Consider the following 25,747-nt stretch of genomic DNA (forward strand, 5'->3'; position numbering starts at 1 on the left):
TTGTCACCACGCACACACACAGAGCACTGGGCAGCTATCACTGCAGTGCCCGGGCAGCATTTGGGTGCCTTGCTCATTTGCAACCTGCTCGAACCGGTAACTCTCAGTTTGTAAGCCCAACTTTCTACCATAAGGGCACAGACAATATTAGTAGTAGTATTATTGCACATACTTAGGCATGGGCCGGTATAAGATTCTGGCGGTATGAAAACAAAAAAATTAGCAAAAATACCATGGTTTCACGGTGTTGTGGTATTGCCATTGCAACACTAAAATGTGTTATTTTCAAATGCTAGGTAAAAATAAAGCCTTTAAATTATAATTAAAATTAAAAATATATCATATTTTCGTGATGTATATTAAATGTAAACATCAAATCAATCATATGACTTATTGATCTAATGAATTTTGTATAAACACAGCTCATACCTTGGAAACGATAACACAGAACATTTTAGTGGCTTTGAAACCTTGACCGTTTAAAACCTCGGTATAACTTAAAACCAGTAACTGGCCCATGCATACTCATATTTAGAGGTAGGGGTGCACCGCTAAATCGCCCTTTACTTTACAATAAGGTTGTATTTGTTAAAAATTAGTTATGCATTGTTTAAACTGAACAATCAATGAACAATACTTCTACAGCATTTATTAATCTTAATTCATGTAGATTTAATCATTTACTAATGTTTTTATAAAATAAAGCATTTTAATAGTTAACATTAGTTAATGCACCATGAACTAACATGAATAATTGTATTGCAACATTATTGTCCAGTAATAATAGTATTGTAATAATTGTAGCATTAACAAGTTAATAAATTAAACATTAATAAATGTGGAAAACTATGTTGTTCATTGTTTTTTATTGTTAGTTAATGCATTTACTAATGTGTTACCATAAAATCAAATGATAGCATCCAATAGATTTGCACGGAAGGTGGGAATTGGGAAATATCTGTAAACTGGACTTGTTGTGTCTATTGGATTGAGTCATCAAAGTAGTCAACCTTAAAAAATTAATTTAGCATGATTCGAAATAATTTCTATTTTTTCATCTTTAGAATAATTATGTTAGAATAATGCAAGATTCTGCAGGATATGCTTCTCACCTCTATCAAAACTCAAAATATGTCAATTCAGATTTTTGTTTGGGCTGTGTTTAGTGATGTAGCGGTGAATCAGCTTGAGGAAGTATAGTTTCATCAGCAGAAAGTGTTTTTTTACCTCCCAGGTTTAACAGTAAGTCCTTCAGTCATTATACAAACGTAATGATATTACGAGAATGACAGCTGAAAGATGTTGCACTTGTCTCCCCCCTCCCTGTTTAGGACAAGTGTAGGCCTGCATGTAACTGACGGTGCACTTTGCTTTGCGCCTCGACTTTGTCCGCCCTCCCCGCAACTTCCCTCCTCCTCCCTATCCCCAAACTGCTGCCAGGTTTCGCCTGTTGTCGTGGGTTTCGGTCGCCATTTGGCACACAGGCTTTAGGCCTGTCGAGTCCTGTTTTAATTTCATCACCAGTTAAGGGTTCCTTCTGTTTGCATATTGACGCTGTCAGAAACTGTGTCATTGCTTGAAACTACGGTATTGTTTTTTTTTACTTCGTTCTGGAAAGACGTTGTATTAACATTTTTAAAATAATATACAGTATTATGATGAATAAAGGGACTTACACAAAGCTGCTTTATGACCACTTTTATCACAATTTTCTTATATTTTTATAGCTTTATGTTTTTGTGTCCAATATGAAGCCTGAAAGTCGCATTCCCCTTTTGCTTTAACTGGAAGAAAAAAATGAATTGTACAGAATTTGCCTTTTCAAGTTTGACAAAGGAAACAAATTGATTCAGAATGATTTAAAGAGGCAAATTACAAAACATTCATTTTGGGATTTCGATTTCTTAAAGTTTTAAGTCGGCTACAGTACACCAAGATTTAAATGATTGGCTGAATCATTGCTTGATGTATAGAAGATATATTTTTATTATTAACAACTATGTTGTAATTTGTTATGTTATTGTAAACGGATAACTGTAGCTCTGCAAGCTTTGCATGCACGTTCAAGTCTCTGTCCGTTTTACGTTGCTCGAGGCCACTCACAGTTGTTTATCGAAACTAGTGCGGCAGTGTTAAGCCTGTAGGGTTGTGTGTGTGTATGTTTGTGTAGTTTATTCTCCCAGGCTGTGAGTGATGATGGGAATACCTGGCGGGCACGTTCACACAGAAATAAAAAGAGGGAAATCAGAATGAAACGGGCTGATGGGGGTGCTGAAATAATAGATTAGCAGGAAGCACTTGTTTTTAAGAATATGTGTTATAATGAGGGATGGTGGGGGCTTGTATACTGGTATAGGGAATGTGTGTCACCTCAGGCTGTAAAACTAATGAAATCAATGTAAGTGATATGTCAGGACATGCATTATAATCTGATAAGGCTGCATGATTTTGAAGAAAAATGCATTAACTTGCTAAATAATGTGATATGCGATATACGGTATGCAATACAGCAGCACTAAGTTTATTAAATCTGTAAAATTTATTAGAAATGCATTTGAAGTCTGAAAATTATATAACTGACTTATAGATTTCAAATTTAGACAGATACAATAAATAGACAGACAGACCGACAGATGAACATATACAATTTATGGATGGATATGAATAATGGATACAATAGATGGATAGATAGATAGATAGATAGATAGATAGATAGATAGATAGATAGATAGATAGATAGATAGATAGATAGATAGATAGATAGATAGATAGATAGATAGATAGATAGATAGATAGATAGATAGATACTATGTGTAATGGTAATAATATAAATATTTTTATTAAAACATATACATTACATATTTTTTGATTTTTATTAAATTAAAATTCATGTTCGGTTTTTGTGTCCTCATTCCCATCCCTAGTATATATATATAGGGAGATGTACATATAGATAGATGGATAGATTTACAAATAGATAGATGGATAGACAGACAGACTGACGGATAGATAATTGGATAGATGTATAGATAGTCAGACAGAGAGACAGATAGATAAATGGATAGATTTACAAATAGATACATGGTTAGACATACAAATAGATAGAGATGGATAGACAGACAGTCAGATAGAAAGACAGAAAGATATAGATAGATGGATAGATGTACAAATAGATAGATGGATAGACAGACAGACGGGCAGAAATGGATATAGACAGACAGACGTAGATAGATGGATAGATAAATGGATAGATGTACAAATAGATAGATGGATAGACGGGCAGAAATAGATATAGACAGACAGATGTGGATAAGTGGATAGATAAATGGATAGATGTACAAATAGATAGATGGATAGACAGACAGACAGACAGACAGACAGACGGATAGATCATTGGATATGTATAGATGGATAGTCAGACAGATGGATAGATAAATGGATAGATTTACAAATAGATTTTTGGATAGATGTACAAATAGATAGATGGATAGACGTACAAATAGATAGATGGATAGATGTACAAATGTATAAATGGATAGACGGGCAGAAATGGATATAGACAGACAGACGTATAGATGGATAGATAAATGGATAGATGTACAAATAGATAGATGGATAGATGTACAAATAGATAGATGGATAGACAAGCAGAAATGGATATAGACAGACAGATGTGGATAAATGGATAGATAAATGGATAGATGTACAAATAGATAGATGGCTAGATGTACAAATAGATAGATGTACAAAAAGATAGATAGATAGACAGAAAGACGGATAGACAGACAGACGTAGATAGATGGATAGACAGATAGATGGATAGATGTACAAATAGATAGATGTATAGATGTACAAATAGATAGATGGATAGATGTACAAAAAGATAGATGGATAGATGTACAAAAAGATAGATAGATAGACAGACGGACGGACTGACAGACAGACAGACAGACATGCGTAGATAGATGGATAGACAGATAGATAGATGGATAGATGTACAAATAGATAGATGGATAGATGTACAAATAGATAGATGGATAGATGTACAAAAAGATAGATGGATAGATGTACAAAAAGATAGATAGATAGATAGATAGACAGACAGACAGACGGATACACAGACAGACAGACAGACATGCGTAGATAGATGGATAGACAGATAGATAGATGGATAGATGTACAAATAGATAGATGGATAGATGTACAAAAAGATAGATGGATAGATGTACAAATAGATAGATGGATAGATGTATAAAAAGATAGATGGATAGACAGACAGACGGATAGAAAGACAGACGTAGATAGATGGATAGACAGATAGATAGATGGATAGATGTACAAATAGATAGATGGATAGACGGGCAGAAATAGATATAGACAGACAGATGTGGATAAATGGATAGATGAATGGATAGATGTGCAGATAGACAGATAGATAGATAGATAGATGTACAAAAAGATAGATGGATAGACAGACAGACGGATAGACATACAGATGTAGATAGATGGATAGACAGATAGATAGGTGGATAGATGTACAAATAGATAAATGGATAGATGTACAGATAGATGGATGGATGGATGGATGGATGGACGGATGGACAGACGGACAGACAGACAGACAGACAGACAGACAGACAGACAGACAGACAGGCAGACAGGCAGACAGGCAGACGGTTAGATAATTGGATAAATGTACAGATGTATAGTCAGAAAGACGTATAGATAAATGGATAGATGTACAGATAGATGAATGGATGCATGGATAGATGTTCTTGATCTCAGTATGTTGGCTTATATTTCATCATCTATATTTCTGATGGCCTCTTCTTTACCTCCACAGTGCGCTGGTCATCACAACTCTATTTGACAGGAACGTCACCTGTAGAAAAGCGGCCTCTGTGAGTTTATCCCATAATACTGTCTTTAAAGCCAAAGTGTGTCATTTCTGTGTCAGTAGCGTATTGAATGTTTTCAAACAGGTTTCCTGAATACTTTTCACTGGTCAATCAAGCAGATAGTCCCACCTCAAACTCAACTGCCAATGGTTGTGCCGATGTGGCTGCGTTGGGATGATGATTTGATTGTGTTTACACATTTAAGGGAAGTCAACCTATAAATGGTGGTTTGGGCATATACATTTGGGATAGGAGGAAGTACTTTAACATTAAATAAATGACACACTTAAGCTTTAATTTCAATTACTGTAAGTGCATACAATAAGGCATTTTAGGAAATATAATATCTGTTTTGCGTTCTCTGTTTTTAGGCTGCTTTCCAAGAGAATGTGGGCAGACAGGTAAAAAGAAATTCAATACACAGTTAAAGTCCAATGAAAACACCTGCACTTATTGCCATGGTTGTCTAATGCTCAGAGATGTGTTGTCTCCACAGGGCACTTTCCCCCATGGCATAGACATTCTCACAGCGGCTGACTACTTCACGGTTGGTAACCTGAATAACTGCTACCTGACTATCAGGTGAGAAACAAAGAGGAGCTATAATGTTTGACTGACAACTGTTTTGGCATACTTAATTGTTCCCCATTATGCCTTTGAGTACACCATGTGTACTTTACAGGGTCAGGTGGATCATTTGTACTGTACAGCCCGATTCTGCGAACAGTTTTTTGAATGCTTTAAATGCTTTGGTGAATGAGCAGCGGTTACACCGCCGCAGCTTTAGGAAGGGCCCACCCTTCGGAAAAATGTCACCATTTCACTGTGACATCCTGACTTAAAGAAAGAGCAATGTGAAAAATGCTAGCCTTAGGGAGCAAAGAGCCATACCTAATGCTAACTTTCAGCCTAAAGGCGAAAGCAATTTTACGAACTTGGAATAGATAGTTTTTCATGTACCATGTTGACGTAAGCTTTGTTTACAATGCATATAGTTTTTACGTTTGAAAAGGTCAGGCAGTTTGAGTTCATTTACATATGTGTCCTAAAGGTACATTAGCAAACAACGCCTGCGTATTCCTAATAGTCCTACCTAAAGAGGTGTATTACATTGTGTACAAACTAAATTGCTTATAGAACATATGTATTAACTAAACTTAAACTAAACTATTTTTCAGTGTCTACATTGCTAGTTTTGAAGAATACACCAAACCATTAATTGATCACTTGGTGGCTATGAAAGTCAATCACTGGGATGGGTAAGAATTTTATATTTTTATACACTTGTCATACACTTTAAACCAAAGTAGGGCTGCAGCAACTAATCGATAATAATCAATTATTTTGTTATCAATTAATTTCATTATCGATTATTTGGTTTGTGACATCACATGCTCATCCGTGGCCGCTTTATACAGCGCCACTAGACAATGATGGAAGCAAAAGAACGCTGGTTAATAAAGGTTTTATTTCGTCCTTTCAATATAAGTGAGTTTGCATTTGTTTAATTGTTGTAAGGTTTTTAATAAAATAGTAATGAACCATAAACTAAGCATCTGTTTTAAAGTACGGGGCAACTCAAGGTTTATGTTACTGTAAAAATGCAACACTGTAGGATATATTACTGTCATATCATATGGCTTATTTATTTTGTTAATAATTAATAATTTTAATACTCATAGGGGCAGTTTCCCAGACAGGGATTAGACTAGTCCTTGACTAAAATAAATGTAAGAGCTCTCCAAACTGAAAACAACTTGCACTGACACATCTTAAAATACATCAGTGCTCTTTGTTTTGCCTCAAAATGCACTCCAGTAATGTTTTTAGTAAGACATGTTTGTTAAAACTAGTTATATTTCCTAATTAAACTGAGGCCTAGTCCTATTTTAAGCTAGTCAAGTTCAAGTTCATTTATATAGCACCTTTTTTAACAGCCACATGGCTGACCAAAGTGCTTCACAGTGCATCTAACATTTCACACACAAAAGATACACACATACACAGTTCAATACATTCACAGCTAAAATAACAATTCTTTAAGAAAGATTAAAATATAAAATAAAATATGAAAAAATAAATAATGTATTCATTCATTGCGCAGATATAATCTCTGTCCAGGAAACCACCCCATTAAGGTCTAAAGTTGAAGATTAAAATGAGTTTATTATTTTGTGGCTTAATTTATTCACCAGCACTCAGTTCATCCCTGTAGACTCAGTATGTTTATTATTATTATTATTATTTGTTTATTATTGTTATTTTGACATTTAAAGATGTCGTTTTACTACCCAAAAGCTGCACATCTTATTTACTTATTTACATAGTTTACTTCAATATTTTTAATGTAAATGTTTATCTATCACGACAAACTATAAATCGTTAGAAAGGTCTAAGAATGTAGTTTTCATATTTCAAAACCTTTTAGCAGTAATAATAATGCAGTAACTGTAATTTATTAATTTATGACAAGAGTATGCACCAAAACTCACCGCAAACCAACACAAACCTCAGTTTTTTGATAATTTTATGTATTAAAAATAATACTATATTGCATTTTTTTATTTATTACAAATGAATGTAAACTGCTATTAATATATATATATAAAACAAGACCAAAATTAAGCTTCTAAACCAAATAAATTTATTTGAAGGTGTACATTACCTTTTCACCACCCCTCAAAAAGGGCTGCGTCAGTTAAAGGGTTAAGGCTTAAAATAGCAAAAGATTATATTAGTAAAACTCTGTAAGTAGTGTGTGGCTTTTTCACTTTGAAAAGTACACATCTACACATGAATATCCTAATTTAGTGTCTTATTTATCTGTAATAAATTAAGTAAATATTTAGGTTTTTGTCCGATTAGTCGATTCATCAAAAAATAATCGACCAATTAATCGATTATGAAAATTATTGTTACTTGCTGCCCTAAACCAAAGCGACACAGTGCATTACAATGTACAACGTTTTTTATCAATATGTGTGTTTTCTGGGATCGAACCTAGCGATTATAACACAATGCTCTACCAGTTGAGCTACAGGAACATTGACATTTGTGTGTTGTTTTCTATAAAATTTGTACATTTGTGGCATTTACCTGATGCTTTATTTTAATTTATCAGGGTGATCAGAGAGCTAGCCGCTAAAGCATTGCACAATTTAACAGTCTGTGCCCCTGAATACATGGCCAGCAGCGGTAAGTACTTCTTCACATGTCTAAGCATATGAACAATCTCACGTAATTCTGCTCTATGACCCATCGTGCTTTTTTCGTGTTTCAGTTTTACCCAAGCTCTTGCCAATGACGACAGGAATGGACCTACAAGCCCGTCACGGCTCGATACTGGCCTGCGCTGAGATTACTCATGCCCTCTATGAACTTGCCATCCAGAACAATAGGTCACACCCAGTCACCCTTTTTGGTTACCCTGTCAGACCTGTATTCACATCATGGTATGACCTAAAAATGATATTTTCTCTAAAACATTTGATTTGTTTTTATAGGTCGGTGACTGACTTCCTATCCTCAGACACTATTGAAGGCCTTAAGGGCATTCATCAAAAGGTCTCTCGTGTTTGTCTTAGTTTCAAATGTAAAACAAAGGCAGATTATTGACACTAACCTGTCGTATGTACATTCACTTGCAGCTCGCTGACAGAAAGCAGTACAGGTAGGCACTTGCCTCATAAACTGCCAAGTAATTGACATCAAAGCATTTCATGGGCGCTAATTTGTCTATACTTCTTTTTACCCTAGGGGATTTGGTGGAGAGCTCATGAGACCAGCAGGTGAATAAAATTATGATTTATAGTTATTTTTAGCACTTTTGACGCTTTTATGCTGGAGTAATAAACTAAATTTGTTTTAACGATTGAGAGATCCTGTGGGAATGAGTATTATTGTAATATACTTAACACACACTCAGAACACATCAGCTTTAGATGTCTTTATATTAAGTCTAAAGTAAAATATGAAACGATTTAGCATTAAAAACATTATTTTTAACCCAATCTGATTTGTCTTTTTTTCTTTGCAGTCTGTCTCCTCATTGAAAAGCTCTCTCTCTCTAAGATGCCTTTTAAAGATGATCCAGTAATATGTAAGTCACCCACATTATCACAAATGTCTCCAGGGCAGATTGGTTGATGGGTTTGAATGTTAATTGATTTTCGACATGATTAATGTGTATTTTGATTCATTTTGAAGCTGGTTGGCAGTGGTTGATAGACGACTGCTTAAAGCACCTTCATCTGTTCTCCAGTGGGGCCAGAGAGGGTATACAGGTACCTCATCTCTATTCGAATCTTACCTTGAATCTACTTAATGTGGCTTATAGTAGCTTATATTGTGTGTTTGTGTTTTCGGAAGGATGCTGCAGTTTCAGCATTGGCAGCGTTGTGTCTGCAATATTATCAGGTTGAGACAGGGGTGGCTGATCAGAAAATGCAAGGTACGTGAGAAATTAGTTGCAAATGTGCTCTGGTTGATTTGACAGTGTCATATTTTCACTTTTTGGTGTATGTATGTGCATTTTTTGCTGTACAGAACAGCTGATTGGACAATACCTTTTAGCACTGGAGAGTCCTGAGGTTCTGACCCGCTGCGGCTGCGCTCTCGCCCTGGGCTCACTGCCTCCGTTCATGATACACGGCAAACTGCAGCAGGTAGCGCCTCTCAACACTCTCTGAATAACACTAGCTCATGTTTGTATATACCTATAGAAAGTAGTCAGAGCATTATTCCATGCGCTTTTGATGATGTGAACTTAATTTTGGTATCTATCGAAAGTTTGATCTCTAATTTTGTATGAGAGTCTCCCACATGCTTTTTTGGCAAACTGTCTCTGAGATTTCTCATTCACTTTTCCATTAAGCTGTGACTGATGAGGCATGTAGGAACAGCTGTTGTTGACAAAGTCTCAGCCACTACAGCTTGTAACCTTAAGACTGAAGTATGGTCCATTTTTATGTGTACAAAGGTCCGCGTACTGTGTGCAATATGCAATTTCCATCATTAGAAGAGTGCGCGCATACTGTACGTGCACTGCCGGATTTTTGAACCCCGCGTACATTGTACGCATAGGTCGCGCAGGTCACGTACGAATCAAATAAACTATAATTTGCATTAAACATTGTGTGTGTGAAAAAACAGACTATACTCTGGGCTTTAGAGTTGGGTTTTTTGGTTTAACTTTAAGGCCGAAGTATGGTCCATTTCTTTGGTGTACGCAATTTTCGTCATCAGAAAAGTGCATGCATACTCTATGCAAACCGCCGGATTTTTGAAACCTGCGTACATTGTAGGTCGCACATGCATGCACAGAAGCCCAGGAGATGCATGGCATTATATTACAATGTGCATGCGTCGAACATCTGTGTACAAGTACTAGTAAAATAAACTATATTTTTGCCAGGCTCTATGTTCAACCATTCGCATACTCTGGGGTTTAAAGTTGGTTTCTTGGTATAGTCTATTTTTTGTGTACTCAGGGGTCCACGTACAGAGCGTGACTCTATTATATTTATTAGAAATATGGTATATTTATAATTAGCTTATTGTTTAAACAGTCTTTTCAAGTACCTAACAGCCAATTAAGCATTGTCATTTGACTTTAGCTTTATTTTCAAATGTTCTGGTTAATTGTAGGCTACATGAACATCCCTTCTGTTTCTGTAGGGGTTTACGGTTATTTAAAAGAACAAAATTACAAATATGAGTAACATTGCACTGTTTTAGCATTGCAGTTTTAATAAAATGCTGTGCTTTGAACTTGACTGGATTTGGTGTTAATTGACTTCGAGCATCAGTAGCTACAATTTTCAAATTTAACATGATAGACTACATAGAGGTTTTGACTCGGAGTGTAACATACTTGTCGATAGCATTGTGGGTAAGTGCGTCGCCATGTAGTGCTGTTGTGCTTCGGGAGACCCGAGTTCAAGTCCTGTCTCATGGACTTTTCCCCATCCCGCTCACTTCCTGTCTAGCTAATTTCCTATCCTAATAAAAGGCAAAAACACCAATACTAAATGTTTAAAATGTAACATACTTGTCAGCAATTAAATTTTAAAACAATTTATCCGAACAAGTTTAATATGGTCAAAAAAATCTGTAGGGAAGTCTGGAAATTTTATTCTGGAAAAGTATGGAATTTTGAAATGAAAATTGTGTAGGAACCCTGCTATACTACTGGCTTTAGGCTACAACGTTTACAGTAGGTTTACGGTACGTTTACGACTGTATTTACAGTATACAAAGATCATTTGAAACCCCTTGACCCTAAACCAATTGGCTGTGCTATTAAAAAAAAATTGATATTTAAATACTGAAATATTTGCCATATTTAAGAGGGCGAGACTACTTTTACAGTGATATTGAATGTTATTAGATAGAAGGCGCTGTAGATAAAAGTGTCTTCAAACTGCATAACTGTAAATGCATTAGACTTGTTAGTCACAGTGTGCATGTGCATACTCCCTAGATATTACCTGGGCTTCAGGCAGCCTGTAGAGTGGCACAGAAACAGGAGAGTCTTACAGAAGCCAGGAGGGACGCTGCCACAGCCATGTCTCAGTAAGTAACACCTTATGTCTTGAATAACCAGTCTGCCACAGCTTAGCGTGAGCCAACACGGTCGACGCCTGCTCCTTCCTGCAGGACCTGAAATTCATGACTGTCTCACGCCACTGCTCTGTCCCATCTTGTATTGCATGTCCATGTGTCCTGTGCTTTCTCGCCCTCGCAGGGTGTGCATATCCGTAGGAGTGCGCGCGCGAGGCAGCCCGGACCACGTGTTGTGTGAGGACAACATTAGGGCCGTGTATGAAGCCTTGCTGGGATGTATGAACGACTACAGCATGGACAGCCGAGGCGATGTTGGGGCCTGGTGAGTGCACAGGGATTTTTTGAAAATTTCAGACGGTGCTAGTGCAAAACAAATCTCTTGGTACTTTGTTAGTATTGTTAGTAAGGTATCATAACAACCCTTACGCCACCTGCATGTATCTATGTATTCATTTCTCATACAATCCCTGGGGCCAAGTTTACCTAAGCTCACCCTGAGGAATGCCGCCATGCCTGCCAGTGCCCTTTAGCAAATCTGTTGTGGCCCCACAAGAAATGCATTCCTCACCATAGTAGCCCTAAAGGCGCCTCCAGACATCGCACACCTTCCGGCAATACCAACAACGAATATAATTGTCACAATGTCTTTATAACTAACAAAACATGAATGATGAATCACCTTTTGTTTATTTTGTTTCAGGGTGAGGGCAGCAGCAATGAGCGGTCTCATGAACGTCACCCTGACGGTCGTGGCGTCTGCACCAGAGCTTCTTTCCCCTGACATGTGAGACGCTCTCAGTCTTTTATAAATCCAGGCTTGTTTTCCTACACAACACAGGTTAACTGGTATTTTTCTCTGTTTCTCTATAGCGTACAGCATATGATGTGTTGCCTTGCCCAGCAGGCTGCAGAGAAAATAGACCGCTACAGAGCTCACGCTGGCACCGTTTTCCTGCGACTTCTCCACAGCACAGAGCCCGCAGTACCTCACATTCCTCATCGGGAGGAGCTGCTGAGCATCTTTCCTCTGTGAGTGCCCCAGGGGTCACACCATCCACAGGATACACTCAAGTTCACTGTTTCCCAACTTACTTGCTGCTTAAAGTTACTATATTTTTATGAAGTAGTATATAAGCTAGCATGAAATTGTGCATAAAACTGACGTAAAACGTTGTTTCTGCTTGATGCGTTCCTTTGAGCGAAGTGAGGAATGTCAAACTGAATTTGTATTTTTATACCCAAATTTTAGTCAGATTTAAATGATCTCAGAAGTCAGAAATAAATCACTTGTGATGTTAAACCATTAACAAAAATTTTTCTATTAAGAACTGCAAGTAAATAATTGTAATATGCCTCTGAATAAACATAAAATAATGATTTTTTTTGCCTTATAAAATAGTGAATTCAAAAGATTGTACACTGCCAAAAATTAATGTCTTACTTAGCATTTTTGTCTTGTTTTCTAATATAAATATCTGAAAATTCTTCAATTGAAATACAATTACTTGGTACACTGCAAGTGTAAGCAACTGGCTTAAGATATTAAATCTTGTTTATTAAAATATATTATGAAAATCAAGAGTTTTTTTTTTTTATTAAAACAAGTCAAAATATCTGCCATTGCAGTAAGAAAATAAACTTAATTCCAGTTTCAACTTTATTCAATAAACCTAATTTAAGTTTATTTTTCTAACTGCACTGGCAGATATTTTACTTGTTTTAAGTAAAAAAACTCTTGATTTTCATCATTTATTTCAATAAACAAGACTTGCTTACCAAGTTAATGTATCTCAATTTAAGAATTTTCAGATATTTATATTAGAAAAAAGACAAAAATACTAAGTAAGACAAACACAGCAAAAAATGATTTTCAAGAAAAAAAATTCTTAGTATTTTTGTCTTGTTTTCAGTAAAAATATCAAAAAAATCTTAAAGTCTTAAAATTATTTTTCTTGATGAGCAAAACGACACAAGAACATTTTTGGACCAAAAATATCAAATGTACGTGATTTTGTGCATAAAACAAGCAAGAAAATCTGCCAATGGGAAGTAAAAAAATCTTGAACACTAAATTCAAGAAAAATTTGCTTACCCGATTGGCAGATTTTTTTGCTTGTTTTATGCACAAAATCACTTAAATTTGATATTTTTGGTCAAAAAACTAGACTTATTTTCTTAGGTCATTAGCTTAAATTCTTTGCTTAAAATAAGTGCATCTTGATTTAAAGACTTTTCAGATATTTGTACTTAAAACAAGACAAAAATATTAAGTATAAGAAACAGCAATAATTATATTGCAGCAGTAGAATTGTACTGAAATACCAACATACTTCTGTTGGGTTCTATTGTTTTGACCACTTGTTGTATGTTTCCATGTATTTCTACCTGGTCTTATGCCTCATGGGGCCTTTAAGTGTGCGTACCATCTGCTCCAGGTTGAATGTGTCAAGCCTATTAAATGAGCTTAAATTATCTCATAGTCATTAATTCAGGGAGGTTCATAAAAGGCAATCGCTTACAATTGTAGCTGTAGTTGTCCAAAAGTCTCACCCCAGATGCTTGATCTGTGCTCATCTCTCACCCTGGGTTTCTTTTATGTATCCTCAGAGAGACAGGACACTCCCTAAACTGGAGCGCAGCATCACAGGCTTTCCCTCACATCACACAGCTGCTGCGGCTGCATCAGTACCAGTACCACACACTGCTGGGCCTAACCGTGTCTGTGGGTGGACTCACCGAATCCACAGTAAGTTAATTGGCATAAAAACACAATTCACACTTAACCTGTTTTTCCTTCAAAGGCTCAGAGAGGAACATGTTTTAAACCAGGAGATTTTAGTCTTTATCCTATGCATAAAAACATATTGTGTGTTTTGATATTTTCTCTGTCACCATTAATTTTAAAACAGCATTGGTTATTTTTAATGCAATTACAAATTGTATGTCCTTTGGAACCAGTGTAAAGCTATATTTTCTTTAGAATAATGTTCAGTGTGGTTCATTTAAAATATTCGTTTATTCGATTTATTTGGAAATGAATTAAATAAAATGCAATGCAATAAAAATGCATTATGTAATGCAGGGTCCTGTTACATATGTGACCAATTTATGTGTAATAAGTGGGATAATGTACAGTCAAACGAATTTTTTTGTAAAATAAACCCCTTGGGGGTAATACAAGACAAGCTGGAGACAAGCTTATTTCATAATGTGAAGTTTCAGAAATAGATGATTTGCCACTGTGAGAAATACAGAATGTATCCCATCAGTGACCAGTGGGAGGTGCTGTCGACACTTTGTTCTATAGAGAGTTTGTATCCAATTGTTTCAGGGACATTGATATGATTAGACAATGCATTTTTCACAAGTATTGCAACACAAAAGTGGTCCATTATTTTTGGTGCTCCGAGTGTTGAAACTCACTGCTGATTCTTGAAAATATCTTGCGTGTGTTTAAACGAAAAAGAAGTTTTGCCACAAATGCAAGTCTGTGCCCATGCTGGCCCCAGAGTGCACAGGGTTTGTGTAAATGGCTTGGAGGCAGAACCACAGCTTCTCCAGTGGGCCAGGGTTCATTCAAAACACATTCAGCTGGAAACAGAGCGAGTAGGATTGGCACTTACAGATTCAAGCTTCTGTGTTTTAGTGGTGACAGGCGGCTCCTGAGGGAAATCTTCGTCTTATCAGCACATACTCTGATCTAGGGATGTTAATTTCAGTTCATTTTACCAAACGTTAACTGTTAACTGACAATACACTTGACGGTTGTTAGTGACCCAGTAAAAACACTACAAACATTTAATTTAATTTGAATGTGTACAGCAGCAACAGATCAACAACAGAACCAGGATTCATACATTATCATATTTTCAGGCAACATTACATTATCAAAGAGCATGCGATCAGTCCAGAGGATTAATAACCAAAGAGGGCAGATTGTCTCCTTTTTATCTACCACATTGGCCATTTCCAAATCAGGACGCATTTGCTTTTGGGTCTTTTTTCTCTGTTTGTGCAAAAAGAGAGATGTTTATGGTCAGGGTCTAGGACAGAGGCACACGCATGCATCTCCGTTCAGCTTTCAAATCATACTAAAGCATGGACACATATGCAGTACAAATGATTACTTCACCAGACCGTCAGGGCACCAATAATTTGTGGCATTTACAGGTAGTGTTAATTTTGTCACATATTTTTAATTTAGTCTTAGTCTTGTGCCAAATGTCCTTGTTAGTGTTAGTTTTAGTCGACTAAAAGTCTCGTCATTTTAGTCTAGTTTTAGTCAAAAGAAAACTCAATGGGGCGGTTTCCCTGACAGGGATTAGACTAGTCCTAGACTAAAATAAATTTAAGAGCTATCCAAACTGAAAACAACTTGCACTGACATATCTTAAAATACATCAGTGCCCTTTGTTTTGCCTCAAAATGCACAAAAGTGATGTTTTTAGTAAGGCATGTTTGTTAAAACTAGTTATATTTCCTAATTGAACTAAGGCCTAGTCCTGGCTTAAGCTAATCCTTGTCCGGGAAACCGCCCCAAAATATCTTAGTCAAGTTTTAGTCAAAACATTTTTGTCTTTTTTTAAATAAATTATGTTTGAGATTATTTCTGATAAGCATTTCAGTCAAATAGTGTTTCACACATATCAAATGTATCTTGAAGGCCTAACGTAACGGCTGAATATTCTCTCTAGTAGAGACGATTGTAGATGAAAATGAAGAGAGATTGATCTTAGTTTTTATTTTATGCAAAACATTTTAGTCTCGTCTTTTTCGTCAACAATAATGCATGTTAATTTAGTTTTAGTCAGCGTTTTTGGACATCTGTGCAGTCTCATCATCGTCTCGTCTTAGTCATGGAAAAAAAGGTTGTTAAGGAACATATTTAGTCTCGTCTCGTCTGACGAAATTAACATTATTTACAGGAAATTCACAAATTAAGAATACAAAAATTACGAAATGTCTGTTGGCACGTGTCGACACTCACCGTGCGGTAAATATGTTTTTCTTTTAACTGATTATATTAATTGGTCATAAATTCTTTGGTTAACGATTAACCGATCGATATGAGCATCCCTACTCTGATCTATTTTTCTGTACACCACCATACTATGTTTTATTTTATTTTTTGCTTTTGTTGATGTTTTTTTTCTTACAATTTAGTTTGACTTATGATTTTTGGGTATTGTTTAAAGGGGACATTCCATGAAAATCAGACTTTTTCCATGTTTAAGTGCTATAATCGGGTCCCCAGTGCTTCTACCAACCCAGAAAACATGAAAAATAGCAACCCTGTAACTTTGTTTTGGTAAGGTTCTCTCTGCAAGCATGTGAATAAACAGGTCATGCGGATTTCGCTCCCCCCATGACGTAGGTAAGGGCTCCAATTATAATGATACCGCCCCTTCATCTGCGCTATCCAACCATGAACGGCCTCACGAGTGCGATAGACAGAGAGAAAGAATGACTGACAGCACGACGCGTTTGTATTCCATCAAACACAAACAGGAGCCTACAATCTTATAACTTGTAGTTTTAATAATCTTTCTAAAGATTGAATCAACGTTCTAAAGGATTAACGTTACCTTAGTGCAAGAGAGAGAGAGCGAGTGAGCGAACGAACGAGAGAGAGAGAGAGCAACGCGACGGTTCGCTTTCAAGCAAGTTATATTGTTTAATATGTTTCTCTGAAGTTTATATAAATGAACACGAGGATTAATGCACTGCACGAGACAGAGTGAGTGAACAACGCGTATTTACTATCATACACAATAAGTAAATATGTTGTTTAATGTTTCTCTGAAGTTTCAAATGAATGAGGAGTTACAAAATAGATGAGAGACTGACAGAAACGCGAATGTGTTGAATATGTGTGCACAATAAACTTAAACATGTAATTTGATCTGTTTCTCTAAAGTTTAAGCATTAAACGTGTTGTTTTATTACAGATCATTTAAATGTGCTCGTGTGGTTTGGTCAAAAAGCAAACTTCTGAATGTTTGTGGACGTGTATTTTATTGTAACATGCTGAAACTCATTATGCCTGTTTAAAACAAGGGCAACATGAGACCTTAAGTCTTTATTTTTATTCCACAATGTTTCCCATCTACTGATAAACATGTATTTAGTATGCATAAAACAGATAATTGACTTTTTAAACTTGTTCATATTTATAATGCTTAACATCGCTCACAAACTTCTTTCGTGAGAGAATCTCCCTCGATGTTCTGTCAGCTCTGCAGCGGGAGCGCTTGAGACTCCGCCCACCTGAGCAGCTCGTTTGGATTTAAAGGGATACACACAAAAACGGTGCATTTTTGCTCAGCCCCATAAATTGCCTATTTTAACATGCCACAATAAATTACCTATATGGTATTTTGAGCTAAAACTTCACATATGTACTCTGGGGACATCAAAGATTTATTTAATATCTTAAAAACGTCTTCTGGAATGTCCCCTTTAATGTTTGCTCCTGATTTCTCGTCATGAGTGGTTTATTACTGTACAGTAGGTATTCTGATTTGAACAAATTTGTAACCCCATATATTAAAATTAAAGGGACACTCCGCTTTTTTTGAAAATATACTCATTTTCCAGCTCCCCTAGAGTTAAACATTTGATTTTTACCGTTTTGGAATCAATTCAGCTGATCTCCGGGTCTGGCGGTACCACTTTTAGCATAGCTTAGCATAATCCATTGAATCTGATTAGACCATTAGCATTGCGCTTAAAAAATAACCAAAGAGTTTCAACATTTTTCCTATTTAACACTTGACTCCTCTGTAGTTACATCGCGTACCAAGACCGACAGAAAATAAAAAGTTGTGATTTTCTAGACAGATATGGCTAGGAACTATACTCTTATTCTGGTGTCATAATCAAGGACTTTGCTACCGTAACATGACTGCAGCAGGCGCAGTGATATTACGCAGCTGCCGAAAATAGTCCCCTGCTATTGAAAGTAACCAAGGGGACTATTTGTGTAGTATCACTACGCCTGCTGCAGACATGTTACGGTAGCAAAGTCCTTGATTATTACGCCAGAATCGGCCTAGAAAATCACAACTTTAAATTTTCTGTATGTCTTAGTACACAATGTAACTACAGAAGAGTCAAGTTTTAGCACAATGCTAAATGGTCTAATCAGATTCAATGGATTATGCTAAGCTATGCTAAAAGTGCTAGCGCCAGACCCAGAGTTCAGCTGAATGGATTCCAAAATGGTAAAAATAAAATGTTTAACTCTAGAGGAGCTGGAAAATTAGCATATTTCCAAAAAAGTGGATTGTCCCCTTAAAAGTGTTATTCTGGCAACACTGATTGTGCAAACTAAAACAAATCTGATTGAAACTAAAATGAAGTCATGTCTACCTTAAGTCTTGTTGAGTAGAGGTGTTATATTGATTTTCTGAGCAATATGACTTAAAACTAAAAATTGGGGGAAGTTTCTGCAGACTTTCACAGTAACCGTATTTTTTTTTTTTGCAAGTGTTACTTTCATATTTCTTTTTCTTTCTTGTCTTATTTTTTCCCCATTTACGTCATTCATTATATTTTTCCTGTATACATTTGTTTTTCTTCAAACCCCTAGGCTCAGAGCCTCTGATACAGTGGCTGATGGGACCAATCATTTCCCTTATTTATGGCTATTAGTGTTTGTAAATGATGAAAAATAAGGTAAAGGGCTTTTTATAGGAGCTCCGAGTGTTATAAATGTCAACTCATCTGTCAACTAGACCTATAAAGAACTTCCCATTAGACCCTGCAGTCTCTCTCGCTCTCTCTCATATCTCTTTTCATTATCTTTCTCTTCTTTGACTGGATCCACAGTAAAGGTTATGCTTTTACCTTCAAGCCAAAACTAGTGGATAAGTGTGTGTGGTTTTTACAGAGTACATTGTGAATGATGGTGAGCGCTACACTGGACTTCTCTATGAAGCTCAGCTCCCTCTGGACAGCACTGGAGACTTTAGGTTGAATTCACACTTAATCTTACTCTGTCTGACCCCTCACATACATAAACACAGTAGCAGCTTCCTACATGAGAGAGGTTTGCATTGTGTGTTATTGGGTTCATGATGTGGGGTGAAAGTGCTGCTTTCTCTACTAAAGGTTTCCTGTTTTCACCCTGAAACTACAGGAAGAGGAACCTGCACTCTCATAATATATGTTTTAAACACCATTACCTCACTGACTCATACTGAATCTAAATGCATTGATAGGATAAAGAGATACAAGAACTGAAATGGTTCCTTGGCTAGAAAACAACTTTTGTATCAACCAAATAAACAGAACTTGTGTTAAAAAGATACAGACAAAATCATTTTCTCTGTGGTTTTGCATTAGTGATGAGATTTGTAGATTAATTTAAAGTTGCTCCATTTAATGTAATACATTTTAATGGATCTTTAATTCTGAATCTGTTTCTCTAAATCTTTAACTTTCTGAATCTTCACCTTTAATCTGTTTCTCTGAATCTTTAATTATGAGTCTTTATTTCTGGATCTGTATTTCTGAATCTTTATCTCTGAATCAGTAACATCTTTAACTGTGAATCTCTGACTCTTTAACTGTAAATCTTTAACGGTGAATCTTTAAATCTGAATATTTAACTATGAATCTTTATCTCTGAATCTTTAACTGTGGATCTTTAACTTTGAATCTGTATCTCTGGATCTGTATTTCAGAATTTTTAACTGTGAATCTTAAACTGTGAATCTGTATCTCTGAATCTTTAACTCTGAATCTGTGTCTTTGGATCTGTATATCTGAATCTCTATCTCTGAATCTGCGACTCTCAACCTGTATTTCTGAATCTTTAACTGCCCTGTATCTCTGAATCTTTATTTCTGGATCTGTATTTCTGGATCTTTATCTCTGAATCTGTATCTCTGGATTTGTATCTCTGAAACTTTAACTTTGAATCTGTATCTCTGAATCTTTAACTTTGAGTCGGTATCTCTTGATCTGTTTCTCTCTGAATCTTTAACTCTGAATCTGTATCTCTGAATCTTTAACTGTGAATCTTTTTCTGTGAATCTTAAACTGTGAATCTGTATATTTGGGTCTGTATCTCTGAATCTTTAACTGTGAATCTGTATCTCTGAATCTTCAACTTTAAATCTGTATCTCTGAATCTTCAACTTTGAATCTGTATCTTTGGGTCTGTATCTCTGAATCTTTAACTTCGAATATGTATCTCTGAATCTTTAACTGTGAATCTGTATCTCTGAATCTGTAACTGTAAATCTTTAACTGTGAATCTTCAACTGTGAATCTGTATCTCTGAATCTATATCTCTGAATCTTTAACTGTGAATCTTTATCTGTGAATCTTAAACTGTGAATCTGTTTCTCTGAATCTTTAACTGTGAATCTGTATCTCTGAATCTTTAACTTTGAGGGCCCTATTTTAACGATCTGAAACGCAAGTCCGAAGCGCAAAGCGCAAGTGACTTTGTGGGTGGATCTTGGGCGCTGTTGCTATTTTCCCGGCGGGAGAAATAAGTCTTGCGCCGGGCGCAAATCAATAAGGGGTTGGTCTGAAGTAGGTTCATTATTCATAGGTGTGGTTTGGGCGTAACGTCAAATAAACCAATCAGAACGCTATGCAACATTCCCTTTAAACGCAAGGGCGCAAGTTCCATGGCGGGTTGCTATTATTATGACGGATTTGACAGGCGCACGCCAGGAGCGGTTCACAGCCGAGGAGACCCACGTTCTTGTAAGAGCAGTCAAAGACAGAGAAGTTGTTTTGTATGGGGATAGGAGAAACACGCCCAAATCAGCGTCGGTTAAACAGGAGTGAGAGGAAATAGCCGCAATTGTCTCATCAGCTGCGCCAAGCACTACGATGTCAGGAGACGGGGGGATCCCAAGCTTGCCAGCATAAATCGGGCACGCCGGGCACACAGGAGGACATCGCTGCGTCCACCCTCACTGCTGAAAGGGTTTGGGGGCTTTGAAATCGGACATAAGAAACGCAAGCAAGGTCCAACCCCAAAGTACACTTACAAATCAAGTTCACATACATGAAAGTTTCTTATGAAAACATTTTAATTTTTATTTAGATAAAATAAACGTAATACAGCCACACAACAAACTTATGAAAATATTTTAATCGTTATTTGCATGAAAATTGTTTAACGCTGCCACACAAAATAAATAAAAACTATCACCATAATGCTCACCACAATGATTTCCCTTATCTCATATATTAAAATTTTTTATTGTAACAATTTATGATTTAATGATTTCCCTTATCTTATATTTTTTATTGTAACAATTTATGATTTGCAAAATAACTGTTGCATCTGTGATTAGATAAGCAATGCGCGTTGTGCACGCTATACATTATGGTCAAGCATGCGCCCTTAAAATAGCATAATGAACCACGCGCAACGCGCCACTGACTTTAGACTAGTTTTTTTTTTGGTTAGTAGCGCAATTGTTTTTTGAAACTGCAAAATAGCATCAGGGATGGTTTGCGCCGGAACACGCCTCCTTTTTTGCGCTGAACCGCCCAGGGAGCGCAAGTTCATTCCCTAGTTTGCCGACGTACGTCTGTGGAGGGAAAAACTCGCTGTGCGCCAGTGCAAAATACGAAATGATACATGCGTCACTGACAAAGTCAATTGCGCTGGGTGCAAGATAGGGCCCTGAATCTGTATCTCTGAATCTTTAACTTTGAATCTGTATCTCTGAATCTTTAACTTTGAATCGTTGGTCCAGTCCCAAATGGCACACTCCGGACTTGTGGTCCTCCTCAGAGTCCACACTTTGATGACATCACGTAGTCCAGACTTTGGGGACCCTTAATGCAAGTCCACATGGGTGCAACGGAGTCGTATTTTGGGACAGACTCGAGCGTCACACCGGAAATAGGTAGAGAAGTTGCCCGTCAGTGTGAGCTCCTCCCTTCCGTTGTCTCATTGCTCTTTCGCAAGGACTTCTGGGTTGGTAAAGTGCGCGACGCCTGCTGCAGTGCGGGCTTCGCTGAAGACCGCATCAAGGGGGCAAAGGAGGCGCTGATGAGCACACTTCAAAGCGTAAAAATTACAGATGGGACACCCTACGGACTCGTAGACTAAGCGAGCACGCACAATTTAAGGCCACGAGACCGAAAGTCCACATGAAGTGCGCCATTTGGGACAGGGCCTGTATCTCTGAAACTGTGTCTCTGGGTCTATATCTCTGAATCTTTAACTTTGAATCTATATATCTGGGTCTGTATCTCTGAATCTTTAACTGTGAATCTGTATCTCTGAATCTTTAACTTTAAATATGGATCTCTGAATCTTTAACTTTGAATCTGTAACTCTGAATCTTTAACTGTGACTCTTTAACTGTGAATCTGTATCTTTGAATCTTTAACTCTGAATCTTAACTTTGAATCTGTATCTCTGGGTCTGTATCTCTGAATCTTTAACTGTGAATCTGTATCTCTGAATCTTTAACTTTAAATATGGATCTCTGAATCTTTAACTGTGAATCTGTATCTCTGAATCTTCAACTTTGAATCTGTATCTTTGGGTCTGTATCTCTGAATCTTTAACTTTGAATCTGTATCTCCGGATCTGGAACTGTGAATCTGTATTTCTGAATATGTATCTCTGAATCTGTATCTCTGAATCTTTAACCCTGAATCTGTATCTCTGAACCTTTATCTTTGAATCTTTAACTCTGGATCGGTATCTCTGGATTGGTATCTCTGAATCTTTTACATCTGAATCTCTGTATCTCTGAATCGGTAGCTCTAAATCTGTATCTCTGAATCTGTATTTCTGAATCTGTGTCCACAGGTGCGTTTCTCATCTCAGTCATTATTTGAGTATTTGAAGTCCATTCAGCAGGATGCAGCAGCACTACAGCAGTTTGGAGACACTGTGTTAAGAATTTTCAGAGATCATCTGCGCAAAGACAGGTACACAACACACCTGCTCTTAAATATGCATTGACGTTACATATAGATACATTTATTGTCATTAACTTAAAGAATTGTTGACATACAATTGATCATCCTAGTTTGCATACCTGGCAGAATTGTAATTGTAATCTACTCACGCAAATCGTTAGGCTATACACTATATTCAAAACCAAGAGGATGCAAATACTAGGCAGCACTAAAAAAATATTTTTACATTTGAATAAAATTCTGCAGGGGGTTATAACCGTAAAGAACAAATGGGGTATGAAAAAAACATATGCAGTCAGTTTTAGATGTTAATGAAGCTTATGGCTGTTAACTTGAGTGTTTTACCTAAATCCGCCCACAGGGTCTCCATTCCTTTACTGAAGATGGTGGATCAGCTCCTGGCTAACGGCTGCTTTGACATCTTCACTACTGAGGAGAGGTGAGTGTGGAAAGCCTAGAGACCATTACAGATACACAAACCACCCAGAGCTCAACAGGAGACAGAATTAGACTCAAACAGTGAATGCTTTGGAGAACCGAGGATAAACCGTGCTAAATCATTTGTTGAAATTGAAAGATGGACGGTCAGTGTCTGGTTTAATCTGATGTAATGTTTCTGTCTTCAGTCATCCATTTTGTGTGGAGCTGCTGTCACTCTGTAAAGAGGAAATCAAGAAGTCCAGAGAGGTCCAGAAGTTGTTGTCATGTATAGCCGTGTAAGTGTGAAGGAATTGATGTTTACTGTGATCACCTCTCTCAAAATTGGCCATTGTTACTTAGCTCTCTGATTGGCTCTCCTGCCCTCAGGTTCTGTGGAATGGTCCAGTTTCAGGGCGACGTGAGGAAGAAGATCTTGGTGCAGTTGCTGATATTGCTCTGTCACCCGTTTCCTGTGGTGAGTTTCTTAACATTTACATATCGGTCAATTTAATGTGAATTCCACTGTTTGGTTTATTTCTTCACACGTGTCTTTCTTTTCTCTTCCATCTGAAGATCAGGAAAACGACAGCCGGTCAAGTATATGAGATGCTCTTGACCTACGATGATGTCATAGACGATGAGCAAGTGCTGACTGATGTCATGGCCGTGCTCAGTGACACAAATTGGGAGTGTTGACGCTTGCCCTGTTGGAGAATCAGGTGTGTTCAGCATATCTACAAATTTAATTTTTCATTTCTTTTCTCAGGGAAAATGACATCGCCACAGTGAGAACTCAAAGGAATCAGCTTTGTGATTGGCTGGGAGTGCCAAGGCCAATACCGGTGGCCAAGGTAATACATTGATTTAAGGCATTTAATGCATTATTAAGAAGTATAGGGTTAGAAAATGTATTTGGCTTTTTATTTTAGCAATTATTTTTCAAATGAACATGCCAGTCCAATTGTTCTGGTTGTGAGATCTTTCCTTGTCTCACAAATTATACATTTCATAGCAAGTCTGTGTAAAGTCCGATATTAAATGTGCTTCAGTTTGTCATGTGTTATTAACCACCCATCCAAATTTAAATGATGAAAGAAACAGCAAGTAAATAAGTTATTAAAATCTTAGAAAAAAAGCATGCAGGATTCTCTGCCCTTTTTAGGCATACTGTGAATGGGTATTTATATTAGTTTTAATGTGTTTCTCATCTTATCTACATGTTCTGTCATTTGTCTGTTTCAGAGTTCACCCCAATAGCTCCTTTCGTTTTAGACGAACAGAAGCACTACCAGTTTGTCTCTGTACTCTGTTTTGTTTTGGACATCAATCAAAGTCTGAGATGTTTTCCATGTAATACCATGTGACCAATACATTCCTAAAAACAATAAACTTCCTTGTGCTCTAAACTTCATTTGCAAATTGTACGCCCCAGGAACAAGATTGGGGATATAACTGGAAATTTAGCCTTAAAGGGGACATATCATGAAAATATGGCTTTTTCCATGTTTAAGTGCTATAATTGGGTCATCAATGCTTGTATAAACCTAGAAAATGTGAAAAAGATGAACCCAGTAACTTAGTTTTGGTAAACCATTCTCTGCAAGCTTGTGAAAAAATAGGTCATTGAAATTTGGCTCCCCTTGTGATGTCAGAAGGGGATAATACCGCCCCTTAATCTACACTATCCAACCACGACACTGCAATTTAGTGCAGAGATCAGATCATTTGCATTTTAAAGGACACACCCAAAAATGGCACATTTTTGCTCACACATACAAAGTGGCAATTTTAACATGCTAGAATAAATTATCTATCAGTGATTCTTGGGAATTTGGATAAAACGGGTTTAAATTTTGAAAAAAAAGTTAGTTAAATTACAAAATCTGAAGGTATATCATTATAGATCAAGGTCTTGGCTGTTCAGCAATTTGGCCTCATTATTCCAAAATGTA

General features: G+C 36.8%; 1 protein-coding gene across 1 annotated transcript in view; it reads left to right on the plus strand.

The window, feature by feature from the left end:
- tbcd (tubulin folding cofactor D) overlaps window positions 1-25,201 on the plus strand; it is a 45,917-nt gene extending 20,716 nt beyond the window's left edge. The window contains exons 15-39 of the mRNA XM_073856918.1: window positions 4,844-4,901; window positions 5,270-5,299; window positions 5,395-5,480; window positions 6,077-6,157; window positions 8,020-8,093; window positions 8,179-8,296; window positions 8,402-8,462; window positions 8,546-8,568; window positions 8,655-8,686; window positions 8,935-8,997; window positions 9,105-9,181; window positions 9,267-9,348; window positions 9,444-9,562; window positions 11,380-11,471; window positions 11,644-11,784; window positions 12,163-12,246; window positions 12,333-12,491; window positions 14,070-14,208; window positions 23,263-23,384; window positions 23,737-23,814; window positions 24,002-24,091; window positions 24,183-24,270; window positions 24,369-24,480; window positions 24,561-24,646; window positions 25,038-25,201. Of these exons, the coding sequence (XP_073713019.1) occupies window positions 4,844-4,901; window positions 5,270-5,299; window positions 5,395-5,480; window positions 6,077-6,157; window positions 8,020-8,093; window positions 8,179-8,296; window positions 8,402-8,462; window positions 8,546-8,568; window positions 8,655-8,686; window positions 8,935-8,997; window positions 9,105-9,181; window positions 9,267-9,348; window positions 9,444-9,562; window positions 11,380-11,471; window positions 11,644-11,784; window positions 12,163-12,246; window positions 12,333-12,491; window positions 14,070-14,208; window positions 23,263-23,384; window positions 23,737-23,814; window positions 24,002-24,091; window positions 24,183-24,270; window positions 24,369-24,480; window positions 24,561-24,646; window positions 25,038-25,052 (2,110 nt within the window). The 3' untranslated portion in view covers window positions 25,053-25,201. The remainder of the gene's footprint in view (window positions 1-4,843; window positions 4,902-5,269; window positions 5,300-5,394; window positions 5,481-6,076; window positions 6,158-8,019; window positions 8,094-8,178; window positions 8,297-8,401; window positions 8,463-8,545; window positions 8,569-8,654; window positions 8,687-8,934; window positions 8,998-9,104; window positions 9,182-9,266; window positions 9,349-9,443; window positions 9,563-11,379; window positions 11,472-11,643; window positions 11,785-12,162; window positions 12,247-12,332; window positions 12,492-14,069; window positions 14,209-23,262; window positions 23,385-23,736; window positions 23,815-24,001; window positions 24,092-24,182; window positions 24,271-24,368; window positions 24,481-24,560; window positions 24,647-25,037) is intronic.
- The last annotated feature ends 546 nt before the right edge of the window (window positions 25,202-25,747 follow it).

Source organism: Misgurnus anguillicaudatus, chromosome 19, assembly GCF_027580225.2.
Source record: "Misgurnus anguillicaudatus chromosome 19, ASM2758022v2, whole genome shotgun sequence".
Lineage (NCBI taxonomy): Eukaryota > Metazoa > Chordata > Actinopteri > Cypriniformes > Cobitidae > Misgurnus > Misgurnus anguillicaudatus.